The following is a 23,431-nucleotide window of genomic DNA, read 5'->3' on the forward strand; positions in this document are numbered from 1 at the left end:
TTCACCGGTATCGCACCAAGAGGGAAGCGGGGTGCTACTGGAAGCTACTGGACACGCCCCGCCTCCCTCTTGGGGCGCTGCGAGTGAATATCGCGGTGCCACGTGTCGCGCTGCGGTACTGCAGGCCTTCCTCCCCTTATTAAAGGGGAGGGGTCTAACGCAGCGCGGCCCGGGGCCCAGCTGGGCCACCAGGGATCAGGAGTGCTGGCAAAAGAGCCCGGCACTCAAGGGAAGTGCTGGGCTCACGGAGCGCAGCCGGCACACCACGAGGGGGGGGGGCTGCTCAGGAGGCCGGGGACGGCAACGGGGGAAGGCGCTGGCAGGCGGCCAGCAATAAAAATGGCCGCCCGGCACCTCCCCTTTAATTAGCGCCGCCCCGGCACATAGTGTCCGGTGCTACCGAAGATCACGGCCGGGGCACGAGCGTGGCGCTGCACACGGTGATGACCTCATCGCCGGAGGCGCAGCACCGCGGGCGCTAACGTTTACCGCTGCGGCTAACCACCCGCTGAATTTTGCGGGTGGCGTTAGTGGCGCCGCACCCGGGCGCTAGTTGCTTTTTGCACCCCGTTAGCGCCCTCTTAGGGCACTAATGGGAGGCGCAAATCAACCGAACTTTTTCCCCAAAGTGTTTTGGGACATCGGGAGGTCATGAAAGGCGCTATATAAATGCAGGTCTTTCTTTTCTTTTTAAACTCAATGGGCTTTTGAAATCCCTCCTGTGATATATTTTTATTCATTCATGGGACCTGGGCGTCGCTGGCAAGGCCAGCATTTATTGCCCATCCCTAATACCCTCGAGAAGGTGGTGGTGAGCCACCTTCTTGAACCACTGCAGTCCGTGTGGTGAAGGTGCTTCCACAGTGCTGTTAGGGAGGGAGTTCCAGGATTTTGACCCAGCGACGATGAAGGATCGGCGATATATTTCCAAGTCTGGGTGGTGTGTGACTTGGAGGGGAACTTGGAGGTGGTGGTGTTCCCATGCGCCTGCTGCCCTTGTCCTTCTAGGTGGTAGAGGTCGCGGGTTTGGGAGGTGCTGCCGAAGAAGCCTTGGCGAGTTGCTGCAGTGCATCTTGTAGACGGTACACACTGCAGCCATGGTGCGCCGGTGGTGGAGGGAGTGAATGTTTAAGGTGGTAGATGGGGTGCCAATCAAGCGGGCTGCTTTGTCCTGGATGGTGTCGAGCTTCTTGAGTGTTGTTGGAGCTGCACTCATCCCGATAAGTTTAGGTGGGGATCACTATCCTGTCAATCATTATTAATGTTATATTGAAGGTTCACATTGATACTGAAGTCTGCAGGTCTTTAAAAGAATCGCTATCTAGTTATCAAATGGTGGAATAAATGTGCTGACAATCGTGTGAATATTTAACTGAACGCTTTAATGGAAAATATATGTGCAATTGTTTCATTTTGAAATGATATGTCGCAGTCCATGTGGGAAGGTGAGCTTGGAAAATATCCTCTGCCGGAAATCAAAATGAAAAGTTGTGTGTTTCGCTTTGTTTTTAAACCCAGTTTGTTCTGTACAATATATTTCATCGACATCTCTCTCACGGTCCAGCTGTGTGATTGTCACTTTCTGCGAGGGTGTGAGCGAGGCAGCTGGGAGTGCGGTCGAGGTGGGAATGGTGTGCGAGGGGCCAGAGCTCCTCCTGGTACCACCCACCGTGCTCGGTCCACAGCACAGCTCGCGAGCGTCTCCGGTGACTGCTGACGTCTCGCTCGATTTTTATTGCACAGGTTTCTGGGATTTCTCTCTGGCGCTTTGCGGATTGCATTTTAGAAAACATTTCGCAACAGGAGGAGGCCATTCAGCCCCTCGAGCCTGCTCCGCCATTCCATGGCTGATCTGCACCTCAACTCCACTTACCCGCCTTTGCTCCACATTCCTTGATACCCTGACCTAACGAAAGTCTGTCGATCCTAGTCTGGAAAGCTCCAGTGGAGCCCCAGCACCCACAGACTTTTGGGGGACAGAGTTCCAGATTTCCACCAGCCTTTGTGTGAAACCTGCTTCCGGATTTGCCCCCTGAATGGCCTCGTTCTAATTTTAAGATTATGTCCCCTCGTTCTTGATTTCCCCCAGCAGAGGAAATCGTTTTTCCGCATCTACTCTATCAAATCCTTTCAACATTTTAAACACCTCGATCAGATCACCCCTCAATTTTCTAAACTCAAGGGAATACAAGCAAAGTTTAAGAACATAAGAATTAGGAGCAGGAGTCGGCCATGCGGCCCCTCGAGCCCGTGCCGCCATTCAATAAGATCATGGCTGATCATCGACCTCAACTCCACTTTCCCACCCGATCCCCATATCCCTCGATTCACTTAATATCCCAAAATCTATCGATCTCTGCCTTGAATATACTCAACGACTGAGCCTCCACAGCACCTCTGGGGTAGAGAATTCCACAGGTTCACCACCCTCTGAGTGAAGAAATTTCTCCTCATCTCAGTCGTAAATGGCCGACCCCTTATCCTGAGACTGTGACCCCTGGTTCTAGACTCTCCAGCCAGGGGAAACAGCCTCTCAGCATCTACCCTGTCATTCCCCTCAGAATCTTATATGTTTCAATGAGATCATCTCTCAGTCTCCTAAACTTCAGAGAGTATCGGCCCAATCTACTCAATCTCTCCTCCATAGGACAACGCTGTTATACCTCTCCTCGTAATTTAACTCTCTAAGCCCCGGATTCATCCTGAGTTGGATTGTTACCCTTTGAGCAGATGCGCATCCCAAAATACTTCCCACTGACCCAGGAGTGTCAGTATAAACGCAGCCTTGGATAGATTCAATATCATTCAGGAACATCTGGGATGTGGGGGGGTGAGACATTTCAGTCAAATTAAAGATGTAAAAATGAATTGAAAGTAATTTTACAAGTGAGCATTTTCGCAACGGTGAAACTTTTGCAGCAAATCCCTGGACCCAATGAAAGGGATTCACCAAATGAACCCTGGAGGGTCAGAGAGAGAGTGAGATTCGAGCGGGCCGCCCCCCCGAACTGTCCCAACAGCTCTTGGGGGCTTTCGCTGCCCCCCAAGGCCCATCTTCACCTGCTCCTCCGCCCGATCTTTCCCACTGGATTCTCCGTTCTCGGTCCAACAGTGTGACCCAGGCACTGGGCTTACTACCTTATGGCTCAATGTAGGAATAGTTACATTAAAGGGAACCAGAGCATTTTAAAGGATGACGTGGATGCTTTGAATTATCACCATAGCAGCGCCTAGCAACAGATGAAAAGGACGCACACAGACATAAGAACATAAGAAGTAGGAGCAGGAGTAGGCCATACAGCTCCTCGGGCCTGCTCCGCCATTTAATAGGATCATGGCTGATCCGAACCTAGACTCACGTCCACTTCCCTGCCCGCTCCCCATAACCCTTAATTCCCTTATCAGCTAGGAAACTGTCTATCTCCGTTTTAAATTTATTTAATGTTGCAGCTTCCACAGCTCTCTGGGGTAGCAAATTCTATAGATTTATTACCCTCTGAGTGAAGAAGTTTCTCCTCATCTCAGTTTTGAAACGGCAGCCCCTTATTCTAAGATTATGCCCCCTAGTTCTAGTCTCACCCATCAGTGGAAACATCCTCACCGCATCCACCCGATCAAGCCCCCTCACAATCTTATATGTTTCGATAAGATCGCCTCTCATTCTTCTGAATTCCAATGAGTAGAGGCCCAACCTACTCAACCTTTCCTCATAAGTCAACCCCCTCATCTCCGGAATCAACCGAGTGAACCTTCTCTGAACTGCCTCGAGAGCAAGGATATCTTTTCTTAAATATGGAAACCAAAACTACGCAGTATTCCAGGTGTGGCCTCACCAGTACCCTGTATAACTGAAGCAAGACTTTCCTGCTTTTATACTGCATCCCCCTTGCAATATAAGCCAAGATTCCATTGGCTTTCCTGATCACCTGCTGTACCTGCATGGTGGCATAGTGGTTAGCACTGTTGCCTCACAGCACCAGGGACCCGGGTTCGAATCTGGCCTCAGGTGACTGTCTGTGTGGAGTTTGCACATTCTCCCCGTGTTTGCGTGGGTTTCCTCCGGGTGCTCCGGTTTCCTCCCACAGTCCAAAGATGTGCGGGTTAGGTTGATTGGCTATGATAAATTGACCCTTAGTGTTAGGGGGATTAAATACGTGGGGTTACGGGGATAGAGTGGGATATGTGTTGGTGTAGGGGTTACGGGGATCGGGTGGGATATGTGTCGGTGCAGGCTCGATGGGCCGAAATGGCCTCTATCTGCACTGTGGGGTTTCTGTGATTCTGTGATAACCTTCTGTGTTTCATGCACCAGGACCCCCAGATCCCTTTGTACTGTAGCACTTTGCAGTTTCTTTCCATTTAGATAATAACTTGCTTTGATTTTTTTTGCCAAAGTGCATAACCTCACACTTTCCAACATTATATTCCATCTGCCAAATTTCTGCCCACTCACTTAACCTGTCTATGTCCTTTTGCAGGTTTTTTATGTCCTCCTCACTCACTGCTTTCCCTCCCATCTTTGTATCGTCGGCAAACTTGGATACGTTGCACTTGGTCCCCTCCTCCAAATTGTTAATATAGATTGTAAAGAGTTGGGGTCCCAGCACTGACCCCTGCAGAACACCACTAGTTACTGATTGCCAACCCGAGAATGAACCATTTATCCCAACTCTCTGTTTTCTGTTAGATAGCCAATCTTCCACCCATGCCAGTATATTACCCCCAATCCCATGATTTTTTATCTTGTGCAGTAATCTTTTGTGTGGCACCTTGTCAAATGCCTTTTGGAAGCCCAAATACACCACATCCACTGGTTCCCCTTTATCCACCCTGTTTGTTACGTCCTCAAAGAATTCGAGCAAATTTGTCAAACATGATTTCCCCTTCATAAAACCATGCTGAGTCTGTCCGATTAAATTATGCTTATCCAAATGTCCTGTTACTGCTTCCTTAATAATGGACTCCAACATTTTACCAACCACAGATGTTAGGCTAACTGGTCTATAGTTTCCAGCCTTTTGTCTACCTCCCTTTTTAAATAAGGGCGTTACATTAGCAGTTTTCCAATCTGCTGGGACCTTTCCTGAATCCAGGGAGTTTTGGAAAATTACCACCAATGCATCCGCAATCCCTACCGCTACTTCTCTGAAGACCCTAGGATGTAAGCCATCAGGTCCAGGGGACTTATCCGCCTTAAGTCCCATTATCTTACCGAGTACCATCTCCCTAGTGATTTTAATCGTGTTTAGCTCCTCCCCCCCTATAGCCCCCTGTTTGTCCAGTGTTGGGATATTTTTAGTGTCCTCTACTGTAAAGACTGATACAAAATATTTGTTCAGCGTATTTGCCATCTCCATGTTCCCCACTACTAATTTCCCGGTCTTGTCCTCTAAGGGACCAACATTCACTTTAGCCACCCTTTTTCTTTTTATATAACTGTAGAAGCTCTTGCTATCTGTTTTTATATTTTTTGCTAGTTTACTTTCATAATCTATCTTCCCTTTCTTAATTAATCTTTTAGTTATTCTTTGCTGGCTTTTAAATGCTTCCCAATCTTCTATCCTCCCACTAGATTTGGCTACTTTATATGCCCTTGTTTTCAGTCGGATACTATCCTTTATTACTTTACTTAGCCACGGATGGTTGTCTTTTCTTTTACGCCCCTTTTTCCTCAGTGGAATATATTTTTCTTGAAAGTTGTGAAATATCTCCTTGAATGTACACCACTGCTCCTGTACCGTCTTACACCTTAATCTATTTTCCCAGTCCACTTTAGTCAACTCTGCTCTCATACCTTCATAGTCTCCTTTATTTAAGCTTAGTACGCTGGTTTGAGATCCAACTCTCTCACCCTCCAACTGAATTTGGAATTCAACCATGTTATGGTCACTCATTCCAAGGGGATCCTTTACTAGGACATTTTTTATTAATCCTGTCTCATTACACAGGACCAGATCTAAGATTGCCTGCCCCCTGGTTGGTTCAGTAACATACTGCTCAAGGAACCCGTCCCTAATGCACTCTATGAACTGTTCCTCAAGGCTGCCCTGCCCAATTTGATTTGTCCAGTCAATATGAAAGTTAAAATCTCCCATGATTATAGCTGTTCCCTTATTACGAGCCCCAACTATTTCCTGATTTATACTCCGACCAATAGAGTTGCAACTGTTAGGAGGCCTATAGACTACGCCCACTAGTGACTTTTTCCCCTTATTATTCCTTATCTCCACCCAAACTGTTTCACTATCCTGATCCTTTGACCCAATATCATTTCTCACTATTGCAGTGATTCCATCCTTTATTAACATAGCAACCCCACCTCCCTTTCCTTCCTGTCTGTCCTTCCTAATAGTCAAATACCCCTGGATGTTTAGTTCCCAGTCGTGGTCACCTTGCAGCCATGTTTCTGTAATGGCCACCAGCTCATACCCATGTGTAGTTATTTGTACCGTCAACTCGTCTATTTTATTACGAATGCTGCGTGCATTCAGATAAAGAACTTTTAAATAGGTTTTGTGACAATTTATTCCTGCTTTTACCCCCTTTACTACTTAACCTTTATCTTTATATATTCTGTCCCTTCCTGACACGCTCTGGTTTTTAATTTCCCCACTGCTACTTTGCTCCATTGCCTTCTCCGCTGACATTTTTATTTTTCGCTCTCTTGAAACCTCCCCCCCACTAATTAGTTTAAAGCCCTCTCTACAGCCCTAGTTATTCGATTTGCCAGGATTCTAGTCCCAGCACTGGCCAAGTGAAGTCCGTCCCAACGGAACAGCTCTCCTGTCCCAGTACTGGTGCCAGTGTCCCAGGAAGCAAAACCCATTTCTCCCACACCAGTCTTTGAGCCACGCATTTAACTCTCTGATTTTATTTACCCTAGTCAAATTTGCTCGTGGCTCAGGTAGTAATCCAGAGATTATTACCCTTGTGGTTCTGCTTTTTAATTTGGCCCCTAGCTGCTCATACTCCCTCAGCAGAACCTCTTTCCTTGTCCTATCTATGTCGTTGGTACCAACATGGACCACGACAACTGGATCCTCCCCCTCCCACTCCAAGTTTCTCTCCAGCCCAGAGGAGATGTCCATAACCCTGGCATCGGGCAGGCAACACAGCCTTCGGGACTCTCGCTCTCGGCTGCAAAGAACCCTATCTATCCACCTTATGATACTATCCCCTACCACTACAACATTTCTTTTTACTCCCCCCACTTGAATGGCCCCCGTTCCACGGTGCTGTGGCCAGGTTGCTCATCCTCTCCGCAGTCCCTGCTCCTGTCCTCACAGGGAGTAAGAGCCTCGAACATACATATCGATAGGAACCTGGGAACAGGAGGAGGCCATTCAGCCCCTCCAGCCTGTTCTGCCATTCAATCAGATCACGGCTGATCTGTATCCTAACTCCATCCACCTGCCTTGGCTCCGTATTCTTTTAAACCCTTGGCTAGAAAAATCGATTGATCTCCGATTTAAAATTATTAACTGAGCCCCAGCATTTGCTGCTTTCTGTGGGAGAGAGTTCCACACTTCTACCACCCTCTGCGTGGCCTGGCTCTGATTTTAAGGTCATGTCCCCTTTTCCTAGGCTCCCCCCACCAGCGGAAAAAGTATCTCTCCATCTACCCCATCAATTCCTTTCAAAATCCTAAAAACTTCAATCAAATCACCCCTTAACCATCTACATTCTGGGGAATACAAGCCCAGTTTATGTAATCTCTCTTCTTCCTCCCCCTCCCCTGTCTCGCAGAGCAGTGAACCCGACCCTGAGCAGAGAACCTGACCCGGAGCAGAGAACCCGACCCGGAGCAGAGAACCCGACCCTAAGCAGAGAGCCTGACCCGGAGCAGAGAACCTGATCAGGAACAGAGAGCCTGACCCAGAGCAGAGAACCTGACCCGGAGCAGAGAACCTGATCAGGAACAGAGAGCCTGACCCGGAGCAGAGAACCTGACCCGGAGCAGAGAACCTGATCAGGAACAGAGAGCCTGACCCGGAGCAGAGAGCCTGACCCGGAGTAGAGAACCTAACCCGGAGTAGAGAGCCGGAGCAGAGAGCCTGACCCGGAGCAGAGAACCTGACCCGGAGCAGAGAGGAGAGAGAAAAAGGAAATGATCCAAGGATTGACATCACAGGATAGCTGGTAACTGATTCGTTGGTAAAGGTCACATCGGTTTTTTTGTTCTTCAAGTTAGGGGCCGGGGTTAAATTGCTGGCTAGGAGTTAAGCAGAAACTTGGAGATCAGTAACAGTTAATACTATATTAAATTAGTAACTGTTATGTTATATTAATAACTTGAATCAGATACATCTTAGTCTTAAGTTTCTGTAAGTTAGTTAATAGCCTATTAAATAGAGGCATGGCAGGGCAGCTCAGTCCCACGGAATGCACATCCTGTGCCATGTGCGAAGTCCAGGACGCTTCCCGTGTCCTGGACAACCACGTGTGTGGGAAGTGTCGTCAGCTGGAGGAGCTCGAGCTCTGGGTTTCCGGTTTCGGAGCTTGAGCAGCAGCTGGCGTCACTGCAGTGCGTCCGCGAGGCTGAGAGCTGCGTGGATAGCACGTTTCAGGAGGTGGTCACCCCGCAGGTAAACAGTGTACAGGCAGAGAGGGAATGGGTGACCACCAGACAGAAAAGGAGGACCAGGCAGGTAGTGCAGGAGTCCCCCGAGTGCATCTCGCTCTCCAACCAGTATTCGGTTCTGACTACTGGTGAGGGCCATGGTTCCTCTGGGCAGTATAGCCATAGCCAGAGGGGCCGATTGGCCTACTCCTGCTCCTATTTCTTATGTTCTTATGTTCTAAGTCCGCGGCACCACGGGTGGCTCAGCTGTACAGGGCGGAAGAGGAGTGGGAGAACACTAGTGGTAGGGGATTCGATAGTTAGGGGAGCAGACAGGCGTTTCTGCGGCCGTAGACGTGACTCCAGGATGGTATGTTGCCTCCCTAGTGCCAGGATTAAGGATGTCTCTGAGCGGCTGCAGAACATTCTGAGGGGGGAGGGTGAACGGCCAGAGGTTGTGGTTCATTTTGGTACCAACAAAATAGGTAGAAAGAGGGATGAGGTCCTGCAGACAGATTTTAGGGAGCTAGGAAAGAGATTAAAAAGCAGGACCTCAAAGGCAGTAATCTCTGGATTACTCCCGGTGCCACGCGCAAGTGAGTATAGAAATAGGAGGATAGAGCAGATGAATGCGTGGCTGGAGAGATGGTGCAGGAGGGAGGGCTTTAGATTCCTGGGGCATTGGGACCAGTTCTGGGGGAGGTGGGACCTGTACAGGCCGGACGGGTTGCACCTCAACAGGGCCGGAACCAATATCCTCGCGGGGAGGTTTGCTCGTGCTGTTGGGGAGGGTTTAAACTAATTTGGATGGGGGATGGGCACCAGGATGTAATATTAGAAAGGGGAAATAAAGTGCTCAAAGGATTGGGAGAGGCAGAGAGCGCTAAAGTAAGAAATGGTAAAGTATTAGGGGGGGTCCAACTAAGAGGGAACACAGGATGGTCTAAGATGGGTTTACAGTGTATGTATGTGAGCGCATGAAGCGTAGTAAACAAGGTAAGTGAGCTGCAGACACAAATAGCCACATGGGAATGTGATGTTGTGACAATAACTGAGACCTGGCTCAAAAAAGGGCAGGATTGGGTATTAAATATTCCTGGTTGTAAAGTGTTCAGGAAAGATAGGGAAGGAGAGATAGGAGGTGGTGTGGCAGTTTTGGTTAAGGAGAATGTTACAGTGCTGGAGAGGGAGGATGTCCTGGAGGGGTCAAGGACAGAATCTATATGGCTAGAGTTAAGAAATAATAGAGGTGCCATTACACTACTAGGTGTATTCTATAGACCACCAAATAGTGGGAAAGATATGGAGGAGCAAATTTGCAGAGAAATTACAGAGAGGTGCAAGAACTGTAGAGTAGTGATAATGGGGGACTTCAACTATCCTAATATAGGCTGGGATAGTAATAGTGCTAAGGGCAGTGAAGGGGAAGAATTTCTGAAGTGTGTTCAGGAGAACTTTCTTGATCAGTATATTTCCGGCCCGACGAGGGAGGAGGCATTGCTGGATCTGGTTCTGGGGAATGAGGTGGGTCAAGTGGAGCAAGTGTCAGTAGGTGAACATTTAGGGAACAGTGATCATAGTGTCATGAGGTTTAGATTAGCTATGGAAAGGGACAGGGAGCAATCTAGAGTAAAACTGTTTAACTGGGGGAAAGCCAATTTCAGTGGGATGAGAACGGATCTGGCCCGGGTAAACTGGAATCAAAGATCGGCAGGCAAAACTAATGGAACAATGGGCTGCCTTTAAAGAGCAAAGAGTTCAGGTACATTCCCACTAAGGGGAAAGGTACGGCAACTAAAGTCAGGGTTCCCTGGGTGACGAAAGAGATAGAGAGTAAGATGAAGCAGAAAAAGAGTGCGTGTATGACAGACGTCAGGTTGCAAATACATCTGAGAATCAGGCTATGTATAGAAAGGTCAGAGGAGAAGTGAAAAAGAAAATAAGAGGGGCAAAGAGAGGGTATGAGAATAGAATGGCAGCCAACATAAAAGGTAATCCAAAAGTCTTCTATAGGCACATAAATAGCAAAAGGGTAGCAAGAGGAGGAGTGGGGCCAATTAGGGACCAAAAAGGAGACCTACGCATGGAGGCCGAGGGTATGGCTGAGGTACTAAATGAATACTTTGCATCTGTCTTCACCAAGGAAGAGGATGCTGCCATAGACATAGTGAAGGAGGAGGTAGAGGAGACACTTGATAGGATAAAAATTGATAAGGAGGAGATAATAGAAAGGCTGGCTGTACTTAAAGTAGATAAGTCACCAGGAGCAGACGGGATGCATCCGAGGATGCTGAGGGAATTGAGGGAGGAAATCGCGAAGGTACTGACCATAATATTCCAATCCTCCTTAGATACGGGGCTGGTGCCAGAGGACTGGAGAATTGCAAATGTTACACCATTGTTCAAAAAAGGGTGTAAAGATAAACCCAGCAACTACAGGCCAGTCAGTTTGACCTCGGTAGTGGGGAAGCTTTTAGAAACAGTAATCAGGGACAAAATTAACAGTCACTTGGATAGGTGTGGATTAATTAAGGAAAGCCAGCACGGATTTGTTAAAGGCAAATCGTGTTTAACCAACTTGATTGAGTTTTTTGATGAGGTAACAGAGAGGGTTGATGAGGGTAATGCAGTTGACGTGGTGTACATGGATTTCCAAAAGGCGTTCAACAAAGTGCCACATAATAGGCTTGCCAACAAAGTTGAAGCCCATGGAATAAAAGGGACAGTGGCAGCATGGATACGGAATTGGCTAAGTGACAGGAATCAGAGAGTAGTGGTGAACGGTTGTTTTTCAGACTGGGGGAAGGTCTACAGTGGTGTTCCCCAGGGGTCGGTTCTAGGACCACTACTTTTCTTGATATATATTAATGACTTGGACGTGGGTGTGCAGGGCACAATTTCAAAATTTGCAGATGACACAAAATTTGGAAGTACAGTGAACAGTGAGGAGGAGAGTGATAGACTTCAGGAAGACATAGACAGGCTGGTGGAATGGGCGGACACGTGGCAGATGAAATTTAACGCAGAAAAGTGTGAAGTGACGCATTTTGATAGAAAGAATGAGGAGAGGAAATTTAAACTAAATGGTACAATCCTGAAGGGGGTGCACGAACCGGGAGACCTGTGGGTATATGTGCACAAATTGTTGAAGGTGGCAGGGCAGGTTGAGAAAGCAGTTAAAAAGACTTACGGGATCCTGGGCTTCATAAATAGAGGTATAGAGTACAAAAGTGTGGACATTATGATGAACCTGTATAAAACACTGGTTCAGCCCCAACTGGAGTAGTGTGTCCAATTCTGGTCACCGCACTTTAGGAAGGATGTGAAGGCCTTAGAGAGGGTGCAGAAAAAATTTACGAGAATGGTTCCAGGGCTGAGGGACTTCAGTTACATGGATAGACTGGAGAAGCTGGGGTTGTTCTCCTTGGAGCAGAGAAGGTTGAGAGGAGATTTGATGGAGGTGTTCAAAATCATGAGGGGTCTGGACAGAGTAGAGAGAGAGAAACTGTTCCCATTGGCAGAAGGGTCGAGAACCAGAGGACACAGATTTAAGGTGATTGGCAAAAGAACCAAAGGCGACGTAAAAACGCAGCGAGTGGTTAAGATCTGGAATGCACTGCCTGAAAGGCTGGTGGAGGCAGATTCAATCACGGCTTTCAAAAGGGAATTGGATAAGTACCTGAAGGAAAAACATTTGCAGGGCTCCGGGGAAAGGGCGGGGGAGTGGGACTAACTGAGAGTCGGCACGGGCTCGATGGGCCGAATGGCCTTCTTCCATGCTGTAACCATTCTATGATTCTAACCCTTGGAGCCCTGGTGACATTCTGGTGAATCTGTGCTGCTCTCCTTCCAAGGTCAATATATCCAAGTTGCGGTGCCCAGAACTGTACACAGTGCTCCAGATGTGGTCCAACCAGGGCTTTACACACACATATAAGAATAAAATACATATATATGGGTGTGTATAGTATATGTATGTGTGTATATCTGTGTGTGCATGTATATAAGGTTTTGCTGGAGTTGTGTGTGAAGGGGTTTCATGGACTCAGTGCCTTGCAACAATCGTGGGTGGAAAGGTCGCGTTGCTGACCCTCGCGTCATTGGCCTCCGTTCCTTGGCCTGATCTTCATCTCGACGAACTTGAGCGAATACTGCCAGCCGGTCCAGGAGGACCACTCGATGCCGTCTGCGTACGAGGTGTGATGGCCCTTGAGGTATTGGCCGTTGAGGTTGGAGGTGTGGCAGTTGTGGTACCACCAGGCCCCGCGGTAGAAGGTGGCGCAGTTGTTCTCCGAGTGATCGTTGTCCCGATCCTTGGTGGTGAACCTCATGCCGCTGTGCTTCAGGAGGGAGTCGCCTGCGGAAAGAAACCCGTGGTTAATGCACCTGATCGAACGGCGTTGAGACTCTCGCTCATTGCGTGCGCCATTCCTACCATCTTGGAAACTCCTATCGCTCAGCCATGGCTAAGTGGGTCGCACTCTGAGCCAGAAGGTCGTGAGTTCAAGTCCCACTACAGAGACTTCAGCACATAAATCCAGGCGACACCCCCAGTGTAGTACTGAGGGAGTGCCGCACTGTCGGAGGGGCAGTACTGAGGGAGTGCCGCACTGTCGGAGGGGCAGAACTGAGGGAGCGCCGTACTGTCGTAGGGGCAGTACTGAGGGAGCGCCGCACTGTCGGAGGGGCAGTACTGAGGGAGCGCCGCGCTGTCAGAGGGGCAGTACTGAGGGAGCGCCGCACTGTCAGAGGGGCAGTACTGAGGGAGCGCCACACTGTCGGAGGGGCAGTACAGAGGGAGCGGCGCACTGTCGGAGGGGCAGTACTGAGGGAGCGCCGCACCATTGGAGGGGCAGTACTGAGGGAGCGCCGCACTGTCGGAGGGGCAGTACTGAGGGAGCACTGCACTGTCGGAGAGGCAGTACTGAGGGAGCGCAGCACTGTCGGAGGGGCAGTACTGAGGGAGCACTGCATTGTTGGAGGGGCAGTACTGAGGGAGCACTGCACTGTCAGAGGGGCAGTACTGAGGGAGCACTGCATTGTTGGAGGGGCAGTACTGAGGGAGCACTGCACTGTCGGAGAGGCAGTACTGAGGGAGTGCAGCACTGTCGGAGGGGCAGTACTGAGGGAGCGCTGCACTGTTGGAGGGGCAGTACTGAGGGAGTGCTGCACTGTTGGAGGGGCAGTACTGAGGGAGCGCCGCACTGTCGGAGGAGCAGTACTGAGGGAGCGCCGCACTGTCGGAGGGGCAGTACTGAGGGAGCGCCGCACTGTCGGAGGGGCAGCACTGAGGGAGTGCCACACTGTCGGAGGGGCAGCACTGAGGGAGTGCCGCACTGTCAGAGGGGCAGTACTGAGGGAACGCCGCACTGTCGGAAGGGCAGTACTGAGGGAGCACCACACTGTCAGAGGGGCAGCACTGAAGGAGTGCTGCACTGTCGGAGGGGCAGTACTGAGGGAGCGCCGCACTGTCAGAAGGGCAGTACTGAGGGAGCGCTGCACTATCGGAGGTGCCGTCTTTCAGATGAGATGAGGTTCCTTCTGCTCTCTCAGGTGAACGTAAAAGATCTCATGGCACTAATTTGAAAAAGAGCAGGGGAGTTCTCCCCGGTGTCCTGGCCAATAATTTTCCCTCAACCAACATCACTAAAACAGATGATCTGGTCATTATCGCACTGCTGTTTGTGGGAGCTTGCTGTGCGCAAATTGGCTGCCGCGTTTCCTACATTACAACAGTGACCACTCTTCAAAAAGTACTTAATTGGCTGTAAAGCGTTTTGGGACGTCCGGATAACCTCCTCCTGCCCCCCCGATAACCTCCCCGTGCCCTTTGACCCATGAGGGTCTCACCGGGTCTGCATCCTTGAGTCAGTTAATAAAGGGTGTGGAGACCTGCAGTTCCAGCGTACTCTGCCACGGTCAGCGGATAGCCGTCCCTCTCTGCGTCAACGGAGAATAGTCCGATCCCAAACATCCCGTACTGAGCATAGGCGGTGTTGTTCTCAAAGTCTTCCATCTCCACACGGAGCTCGTAGTGTGACTGAATGGTGAGTGCGTGAATCCTCTTCAAACCTAAGGGGGGAGGGTGAATGAGGTTTCACTTTCAGTAAACAGGACTGAGTCGGCAGCATGAACGCTTCATAGATGTCGGCATCAGATTCAGTGTAGCCCAGAGCAGGTCAATGAAACGGCAGGGTTTGCTCAGGACCGGCAGAGGGGCAGACTGTTGATACACTGTGGGGAATGAAGTCATCAGTCCTTAGGAACAGAACTGGGGCATGGTACTGTATAGTGGTTATGTTACAGAGGCCTGGACTTAAGGTATCTGGAGTACACGGGCTCGAATTTCCAAGCCCCGTGGAGGCGGGTTTGGAGGCGGGAGTGGTGGGAAAATTGCAGAATCGGGGGGCACGAGCCCATCCCGCTCCCAACCCGCCTCCGTGCCAATGTCCCAGGAGGCGGATACCCGACCTGTGCTGGGAGCCGCCTCCCCGAGGCGGGAAGGGGATTAGTGCCAATTAACTGTTTGTTAACAGGCAGTTTTTGGCCTAATCCGTATTTTTAGCCCTGAAGTGTGGGGTTTCCGACGGCTCCGAACCACGCCAAGTTAGCAAGGCGGACCGTCGGTCTGCAGGGGTTGGAGGGGTCGAGATGTCCGTTGTGCAGGTGAGTGATGGGTGCATGTGTGCAGAGGTAAGTGTGTGAGGTAAGTGTAAAGTGTTTTAATAAGTTTTACTTACCTTTACTTTCTCCTGCAGGCTTCCTTCCTTCAGTTCTCGGGAGTCCCTCAGCTCACCGGCACAGAAAGCAGAATGGCCGCTGAACTGTCAAAAGCTGCAGCCTCTGCTTTCTGGTCTGGAGAGTTCTCTAACTGAGTCTGAGTAGAAGGACTCAAGTTAGAAGACAGGTTGTCAGTGTTTGACAGCTTCACAAAGCCACCAAACGCTGATTTTTCATCTGTCAAAAGCTCTTGACAGATGAAATGTCAATCGCTGACGTCACCTGTAACCAGGTGTCCCTTAATTGGCCTGCTGAGCCCGCTGGGCGAGCTTAACAAGGTCAATCAAGGGAAAATCGTGTGGGTTGGCCACAAGTCGATGGAGGCGGGACTACAACCCAAAAAGTGGGAGTCCCGCCTCCATCACGTCCCCATTGATAAATTCGAGCCCCACAAGTTCAATCCCACCAGGGCAGCCGGGGAATTTAAATTCAGTTAATTAAATAAATCTGGAATAAAAAGCTAGTGTCGGTAATCTGACCATGAAACGACCGCATTGTCGTAAAAACCCATCTGGTTCACTAATGTCCTTTAGGGAAGGAAATCTGCTGTCCTTACCCGGTCTGGCCGATATGGTTGACCCTGAAAGGACGGCTCATCACCACCTTCTCAAGGGCAATTAGGGATGGGCAATAAATGATGCCAACATTCTGTGAGTGAATAAAATAAAAAGTGCTGCACTTCAAACTGTGGCACTATCACAGTGTGTTCAGAGAGGGGAGAGGGGGGGTTATCGGGGGGCAGGAGGGGGAGGCTGGACATTGTGGCGGGGGGCAGGAGGGGGAGGCTGGACATTGTGGCGGGGGGCAGGAGGGGGAGGCTGGACATTGTGGCGGGAGGCAGGAGGAGGCTGGACATTGTGGCGGGGGGCAGGAGGGGGAGGCTGGACATTGTGGCGGGGGGCAGGAGGGGGAGGCTGGACATTGTGGCGGGAGGCAGGAGGAGGCTGGACATTGTGGCGGGGGCAGGAGGGGGAGGCTGGACATTGTGGCAGGGGGCAGGAGGAGGACATTGTGGCGGGGGGCAGGAGGGGGAGGCTGGATATTGTGGCGGGGGGCAGGAGAGGGAGGCTGGACATTGTGGCGGGGGTCAGGAGGAGGAGGCTGGACATTGTGGCGGGGGGCAGGAGGAGGCTGGACATTGTGGCGGGGGGCAGGAGGAGGAGGCTGCACATTGTGGCGGGGGGCAGGAGGAGGAGGCTGGACATTGTGGCGGGGGGCAGGAGGGGGAGGCTGGACATTGTGGCGTGGGGCAGGAGGGGGAGGCTGGACATTGTGGCGTGGGGCAGGAGGGGGAGGCTGGACATTGTGGCGGGGGGCAGGAGGAGGCTGGACATTGTGGCGGGGGGCAGGAGGGGGAGGCTGGACATTGTGGCGGGGGTCAGGAGGAGGAGGCTGGACATTGTGGCGGGGGTCAGGAGGAGGAGGCTGGACATTGTGGCGGGGGTCAGGAGGAGGAGGCTGGACATTGTGGCGGGGGGCAGGAGGAGGAGGCTGGACATTGTGGCGAGGGACAGGAGGAGGACATTGTGGCATGGGGCAGGAGGGGGAGGCTGGACATTGTGTCGAGGGACAGGAGGAGGACATTGTGGCGGGGGCAGGAGGGGGAGGCTGGACATTGTGGCGGGGGGCAGGAGGGGGAGGCTGGACATTGTGGCGAGGGACAGGAGGAGGACATTGTGGCGGGGGGCAGGAGGGGGAGGCTGGACATTGTGGCGGGGGGCAGGAGGAGGACATTGTGGTGGGGGGCAGGAGGGGGAGGCTGGACATTGTGGCGGGGGCAGGAGGGGGAGGAGGACATTGTGGCGGGGGCAGGAGGGGGAGGAGGACATTGTGGCGGGGGGCAGGAGGAGGCTGGACATTGTGGCGGGGGGCAGGAGGAGGAGGAGGACATTGTGGCGGGGGGCAGGAGGAGGCTGGACATTGTGGCGGGGGTGAGGAGGGGGAGGCTGGACATTGTGGCGGGGGGCAGGAGGAGGAGGAGGACATTGTGGCGGGGGGCAGGAGGGGGAGGCTGGACATTGTGGCGGGGGCAGGAGGAGGACATTGTGGCGGGGGGCAGGAGGGGGAGGCTGGACATTGTGGCGGGGGGCAGGAGGAGGAGGAGGACATTGTGGCGGGGGGCAGGAGGAGGACATTGTGGCGGGGGGCAGGAGGGGGAGGCTGGACATTGTGGCGGGGGGCAGGAGGAGGAGGAGGACATTGTGGCGGGGGGCAGGAGGAGGACATTGTGGCGGGGGGCAGGAGGGGGAGGCTGGACATTGTGGCCGGGTCCTCCTCCGATCTGCTCCACTTCGCTGGCGTCACTTTTCCGGAAGTGAAGCGGGGGCTCGGAGCTCAGTGCGAGCCAGCGGAGTAACGCAGTTGTGGGGGCCGGGAGGACTTTTAACTCGACAACGGAGATCGAAATTCAATTGAGCCGCCGGACCCGAAGCGTTTGCGGCAGATACTGGGGCCGGCGGACTGATCACGTGCGCCGTTCCGACCATCTTGTAAACTCCAATTGCTCAGGAATCATCGGTTGTCAGCCGTGGCTCAGTGGGCAGCACTCTCGCCTCTCAGTCAGGAGGTTGTGGGTTCAAGTCCCACTCCAGAGACTTGAGCACAAAAATCTAGAGTGACACTCCAGTGCAGTACTGAGGGAGCGCTGCACTGTTGGAGGTGCCGTCTTTTGGATGAGACGTTAAACCGAGGCCCCATCTACTTTCTCAGGTGAATGTAAAAGATCCCACAGCACTATTTCGAAGAAGAGCAGGGGGGAGTTCTCCCCGGTGTCCTGGGGCCAATATTTATCCCTCAATCAACGTCACTAAAAAAAACCCCAGATTATCTGGTCATTGCTTTTTGTGGGATCTTGCTGTGCGCAAATTGCCTGCTGCGCTTCCTCCATTCCAACAGTGGCTGCGCTTCAAACAGTACTTCATTGGCTGTAAAGCGCTTTGGGACGTCCTGAGGTCGTGAAAGGCGCTATAGAAATGCAAGTTCTTTATTTCTTCCACTTGAAATAAAACAAACAGGTTTCACACCCGGGTTGAATAGCACAGAGAGGAAAAGTTTGTGGGACGAGCGCAGTTGGAAGATATACCCCACTGAGCAGCGAGCGAGGATGAGGACTGATGCCATGTGCCACAGCCTTTAGTGGAATCCTTCAATGGTGAACGTGAGACCACCTCCCGAATTCAGTCAACTGCTGCGCATTGTCAGGGAAGATACATATTTATGAAAACTGCTTTGGTCTCAGTACCTAGCAGTGGGGGAGAGGACGTCGTGCCAAGCCAAATAGCTTTGTGTTATTTACAGAAGAGAAGTGAAGCTGTCAGCTGAATGTAATGCTGAATTAGATAAAGCAGATTGAGTTAAAAGTCCCTTGAGTGAAGCTGTGTGTCAGTCAGTGGCTCGGTCGGCAGCGCGCACGCCTCTGAGTCATGAGGTCGTAGGTTCAGAGTCCCCACTCCAGAGACTAGAGCACCAAAATCTAGGCTGATGCTCCATTGCAGTACTGAGGGAGCGTCGCACTGTCGGGGGGGCAGTACTGAGGGAGCGCCGCACTGTCGGGGGGGCAGTACTGAGGGAGCGCCGCACTGTCGGGGGGGCAGTACTGAGGGAGCGCCGCACTGTCGGGGGGGCAGTACTGAGGGAGCGCCGCACTGTCGGAGGGGCAGTGCTGAGGGAGCGCCGCACTGTCGGGGGGGCAGTACTGAGGGAGCGCCGCACTGTCAGAGGGGCAGTACTGAGGGAGCGCCGCACTGTTGGAGGGGCAGTGCTGAGGGAGCGCCGCACTGTCGGAGGAGCAGTACTGAGGGAGCGCCGCACTGTCGGAGGGGCAGTACTGAGGGAGCGCCGCACTGTCGGAGGGGCAGTACTGAGGGAGCACCGCACTGTCAGAGTGGCAGTACTGAGGGAGCGTCGCACTGTTGGAGGGGCAGTGCTGAGGGAGCGCCGCACTGTCGGAGGGGCAGTACTGAGGAAGCGCCGCACTGTCGGAGGAGCAGTACTGAGGGAGCGCCGCACTGTCGGAGGGGCAGTACTGAGGGAGCGCCGCACTGTCGGAGGGGCAGTACTGAGGGAGCGCCACACTGTCGGAGGGGCAGTACTGAGGGAGCGCCGCACTGTCCGAGGGGCAGTACTGAGGGCGCGCCGCATTGTCGGAGGGGCAGTACTGAGGGAGCGCCGCACTGTCGGAGGGGCGGTACTGAGGGAGCACCGCACTGTCGGAGGGGCAGTACTGAGGGAGCGCCGCACTGTCGGAGGGGCAGTACTGAGGGAGCGCCGCATTGTCAGAGGGGCAGTACTGAGGGAGCGCCGCACTGTCGGAGGAGCAGTACTGAGGGAGCGCCGCACTGTCAGAGGGGCAGTACTGAGGGAGTGCCGCATTGTCGGAGGGGCAGTACTGAGGGAGCGCCGCACTGTCGGAGGGGAAGTACTGAGGGAGCGCCGCACTGTCGGAGGGGCAGTACTGAGGGAGCGCCGCACTGTCGGAGGGGCCGTACTGAGGGAGCGCCGCATTGTTGGAGGGGCAGTACTGAGGGAGCGCTGCACTGTCGGAGGGGCAGTACTGAGGGAGCGCCGCACTGTCGGAGGGGCAGTACTGAGGGAGCGCCGCATTGTCGGAGGGGCAGTACTGAGGAAGCACCGCACTGTCGGAGGAGCAGTACTGAGTGAGCGCCGCACTGTCGGAGGGGCAGTACTGAGGGAGCGCCGCACTGTCGGAGGGGCAGTACTGAGGGAGCGCCACACTGTCGGAGGGGCAGTACTGAGGGAGCGCCGCATTGTCGGAGGGGCAGTACTGAGGGGGCGCCGCAGTGTCGGAGGGGCAGTACCGAGGGAGCGTCGCACTGTCAGAGGGGCAGTACCGAGGGAGCCCCGCAGTGTCGGAGGGGCAGTACTGAGGGAGCGCCGCACTGTCGGAGGGGCAGTACTGAGGGAGCGCCGCACTGTCGGAGGGACAGTACAGAGGGAGCGCCGCACTGTCGGAGGGGCGGTACTGAGGGAGCGCCGCACTATCGGAGGGGCAGTACTGAGGGAGCGCCGCACTGTCAGAGGGGCAGTACTGAGGGAGCGCCGCACTGTCGGAGGGGCAGTACTGAGGGAGCGCCGCACTGTCGGAGGGGCAGTACTGAGGGAGCGCTGCACTGTCGGAGGGGCAGTACTGAGGGAGCGCCGCACTGTCGGAGGGGCGGTACTGAGGGAGCGCCGCACTGTCAGAGGGGCAGTACTGAGGGAGCGCCGCACTGTCGGAGGGGCAGTACTGAGGGAGCGCTGCACTGCCAGAGGTGCCGTCTTTCGGATGAGACGTTAAACCGCGGCCTCATCTACTTTCTCAGGTGAATGTAAAATATCCCATGGCACTATTTCGAAGAAGAGCAGGGGAGTGCTCCCCGGTGTCCTGGGGCCAATATTTATCCCTCAACCAACATCACTAAAACAGATTATCTGGTCATTATCACATCGCTGTTTGTGGGAGCTTGCTGTGCGCAATTTGGCTGCCGTGTTTCCTACATTACAACAGTGACTCCACTTCAAAAAGTACTTCATTGGCTGTAAGGTGCTTTGGGACGTCCTGAGGTCTGTTTTACTGATGTTGATTGAGGGATAAACATTGGGCCAGGACACCGGGGAGAACTCCCCTGCTCACCTTCAAAATAGCGCCCTGGGGATCTCTCATGTCCACCTGCGAGGGCAGACGGGCCCTCGGTTTAATGTCTCCGCCGGAAGACGAGAACAATCATCTGACTTAGTGGCAAATGTGCTGCCGGTTGAGCCAAGCCGACACACGCACGTCTGCTCTGATACGGTTGACGCAGGCCTGGGACGCAAAATCGGGAAATTGTTCCCTTTCCCCTGGGATCCCACTCGCCTGATGAGCGGCAAAGTTCCTTCCAAAAGCAGCATCGGGGCAGAGTTACAGAGGGAAACCTCCTAATGGAGCAGAGGGAATCGACTGTGGGGACAAGGGGCCTCTTTGCTCCCTCACACCCGCCCTCCCTCTCACAATGGAAATTAGACAAATCTACAAAATCAGAGAAGCCCTCTCCGCCCAAAAGGCTGTGGATGCCGGGGTGGGGAGGGGGGGTGGGGGGACGGGACAATTGGAGCTTCAAAGGCTGAGATCGAGAGATTGTTGTTGGGTATCACAGACATGTGGAGCAAAGGCAGGTGAGTGGAGTTGAGGTGCAGCTCAGCCCTGATCTGATTGAATGGCGGAGAGGGCTCGAGGGGCTGAATGGCCTCCTCCTGCTCCTAATCAAGCACGTATACACTTACCCAACCAGTGCTCTCCCGTAATCTTCCCGAATCCGTCTCTGTACGCGTCCCATCCTTGGAAAAAATTCACGGAACCATCCTTCCGCCGCTGAAATACCTGCACAAAAACGCAATGAGAGCCGAGGAGAGCTGTGAAAATTAAACACTCGATGTCCGACAAAAGAACCCCCACAAAGTGAAGCCCCCTCTCGCCACTACCTACCCCGGCTAACCTGGTCGGAACCCCGCACAGGGAATGAGCATGGAGAGAGGAAGGCAGACGGAGCCGTGGTTTAACGTCTCATCCGAAAGACGGCACCTCCGATAGTGTGGCGCCCCCTCAGTACTGCCCCTCCCACAGTGCGGCGCTCCCTCAGTATGGCCCCTCCGACAGTGCAGCGCTCCCTCAGTACTGCCCCTCCGACAGTGCGGCGTTCCCTCAGTACTGCCCCTCCCACAGTGCGGCGCTCCCTCAGTATGGCCCCTCCGACAGTGCAGCGCTCCCTCAGTACTGCCCCTCTGACAGTGCGGCGTTCCCTCAGTACTGCCCCTCCCACAGTGCGGCGCTCCCTCAGTATGGCCCCTCCGACAGTGCGGCGCTCCCTCAGTACTGCCCCTCCGACAGTGCGGCGCTCCCTCAGTACTGCCCCTCCGGCAGTGCGGCGCTCTCTCAGTACTGCCCCTCTGACAGTGCGGCGCTCCCTCAGTACTGCCCCTCCGACAGTGCGGCGCTCCCTCAGTACTGCCCCTCCGACAGTGCGGCGCTCCCTCAGTACTGCCCCTCCGACAGTGCGGCGCTCCCTCAGTACTGCCCCTCCGGCAGTGCGGCGCTCTCTCAGTACTGCCCCTCCGACAGTGCGGCGCTCCCTCAGTACTGCCCCTCCGACAGTGCGGCGCTCCCTCAGTACTGCCCCTCCGACAGTGCGGCGCTCCCTCAGTACCGCCCCTCCGACAGTGCGGCGCTCCCTCAGTACTGCCCCTCCGACAGTGCGGCGCTCCCTCAGTACTGCCCCTCCGACAGTGCGGCGCTCCCTCAGTACTGCCCCTCCGGCAGTGCGGCGCTCTCTCAGTACTGCCCCTCCGACAGTGCAGCACTCCCTCAGTACTGCCCCTCCGACAGTGCGGCGCTCCCTCAGTACTGCCCCTCCGACAGTGCGGCGCTCCCTCAGTACTGCCCCTCCGACAGTGCGGCGCTCCCTCAGTACTGCCCCTCCGACAGTGCGGCGCTCCCTCAGTACTGCCCCTCCGACAGTGCGGCGCTCCCTCAGTACTGCCCCTCCGACAGTTCAAGATGGCGGCTCACCACCAGCTTCTGAAGGCCAATGAGGGATGGGCGACAAATGTTGGCCTTGCCGGTGACGCCCACATCCCGTGATTGAATAAAGATAGAAAGGCGAACATAACATCTGCTTATGACCCAATGAGCCACAAGCTGGAGGGACATGTGATACTCAGACCGGATGCAAAGGGTAAATCCCGAGTCACTATTTCAAGTCAAACCATGACGGCAGGACCGGACGACAGCTGCGAGCCGGTAACAGGCGAGTTCAGGACTGATGTCAGAGAGCACTTCTTAACACAGAGAGAGTGATCAAAAATGTCGCCATTGATTCAAGAAGCAGTTAGATGCTGTGACCGAGGCCGGAGGGTGGGCAGGATCTGTAGGTTTCTAGAGGGGCCGAATGGCCTCCCTCACCTGTGACGTACATTGTTGCGGCAGAAATGGTATAAACATGGGAACCGCTAGCGAAGATCTCCAGCCCTCTTGCTGCAAAGAGCAAAAGTACAGAAGCCAGAACATGTAATAGAAGAGATTCTCTCCCCACCGATTTCCCCACAGAGTCCATCAAA

At 53.4% G+C, this 23,431-nt stretch overlaps 1 protein-coding gene across 1 annotated transcript in view; it reads right to left on the reverse strand.

Annotated features, from left to right (window-relative positions):
- Positions 1-12,597: 12,597 nt before the first annotated feature.
- LOC147101612 (fibrinogen C domain-containing protein 1-like) overlaps positions 12,598-23,431 on the reverse strand; it is a 41,539-nt gene continuing 30,705 nt past the window's right edge. The window contains exons 5-7 of the mRNA XM_085965132.1: positions 21,602-21,698; positions 14,453-14,632; positions 12,598-12,917 (exon numbers count right to left, since the gene is read on the reverse strand). Of these exons, the coding sequence (XP_085821258.1) occupies positions 12,658-12,917; positions 14,453-14,632; positions 21,602-21,698 (537 nt within the window). The 3' untranslated portion in view covers positions 12,598-12,657. The remainder of the gene's footprint in view (positions 12,918-14,452; positions 14,633-21,601; positions 21,699-23,431) is intronic.

The sequence above is a fragment of the Somniosus microcephalus genome, chromosome 23 (genome assembly GCF_052327205.1).
Source record: "Somniosus microcephalus isolate GS21.2 chromosome 23, FLI_Smic_1.0, whole genome shotgun sequence".
Lineage (NCBI taxonomy): Eukaryota > Metazoa > Chordata > Chondrichthyes > Squaliformes > Somniosidae > Somniosus > Somniosus microcephalus.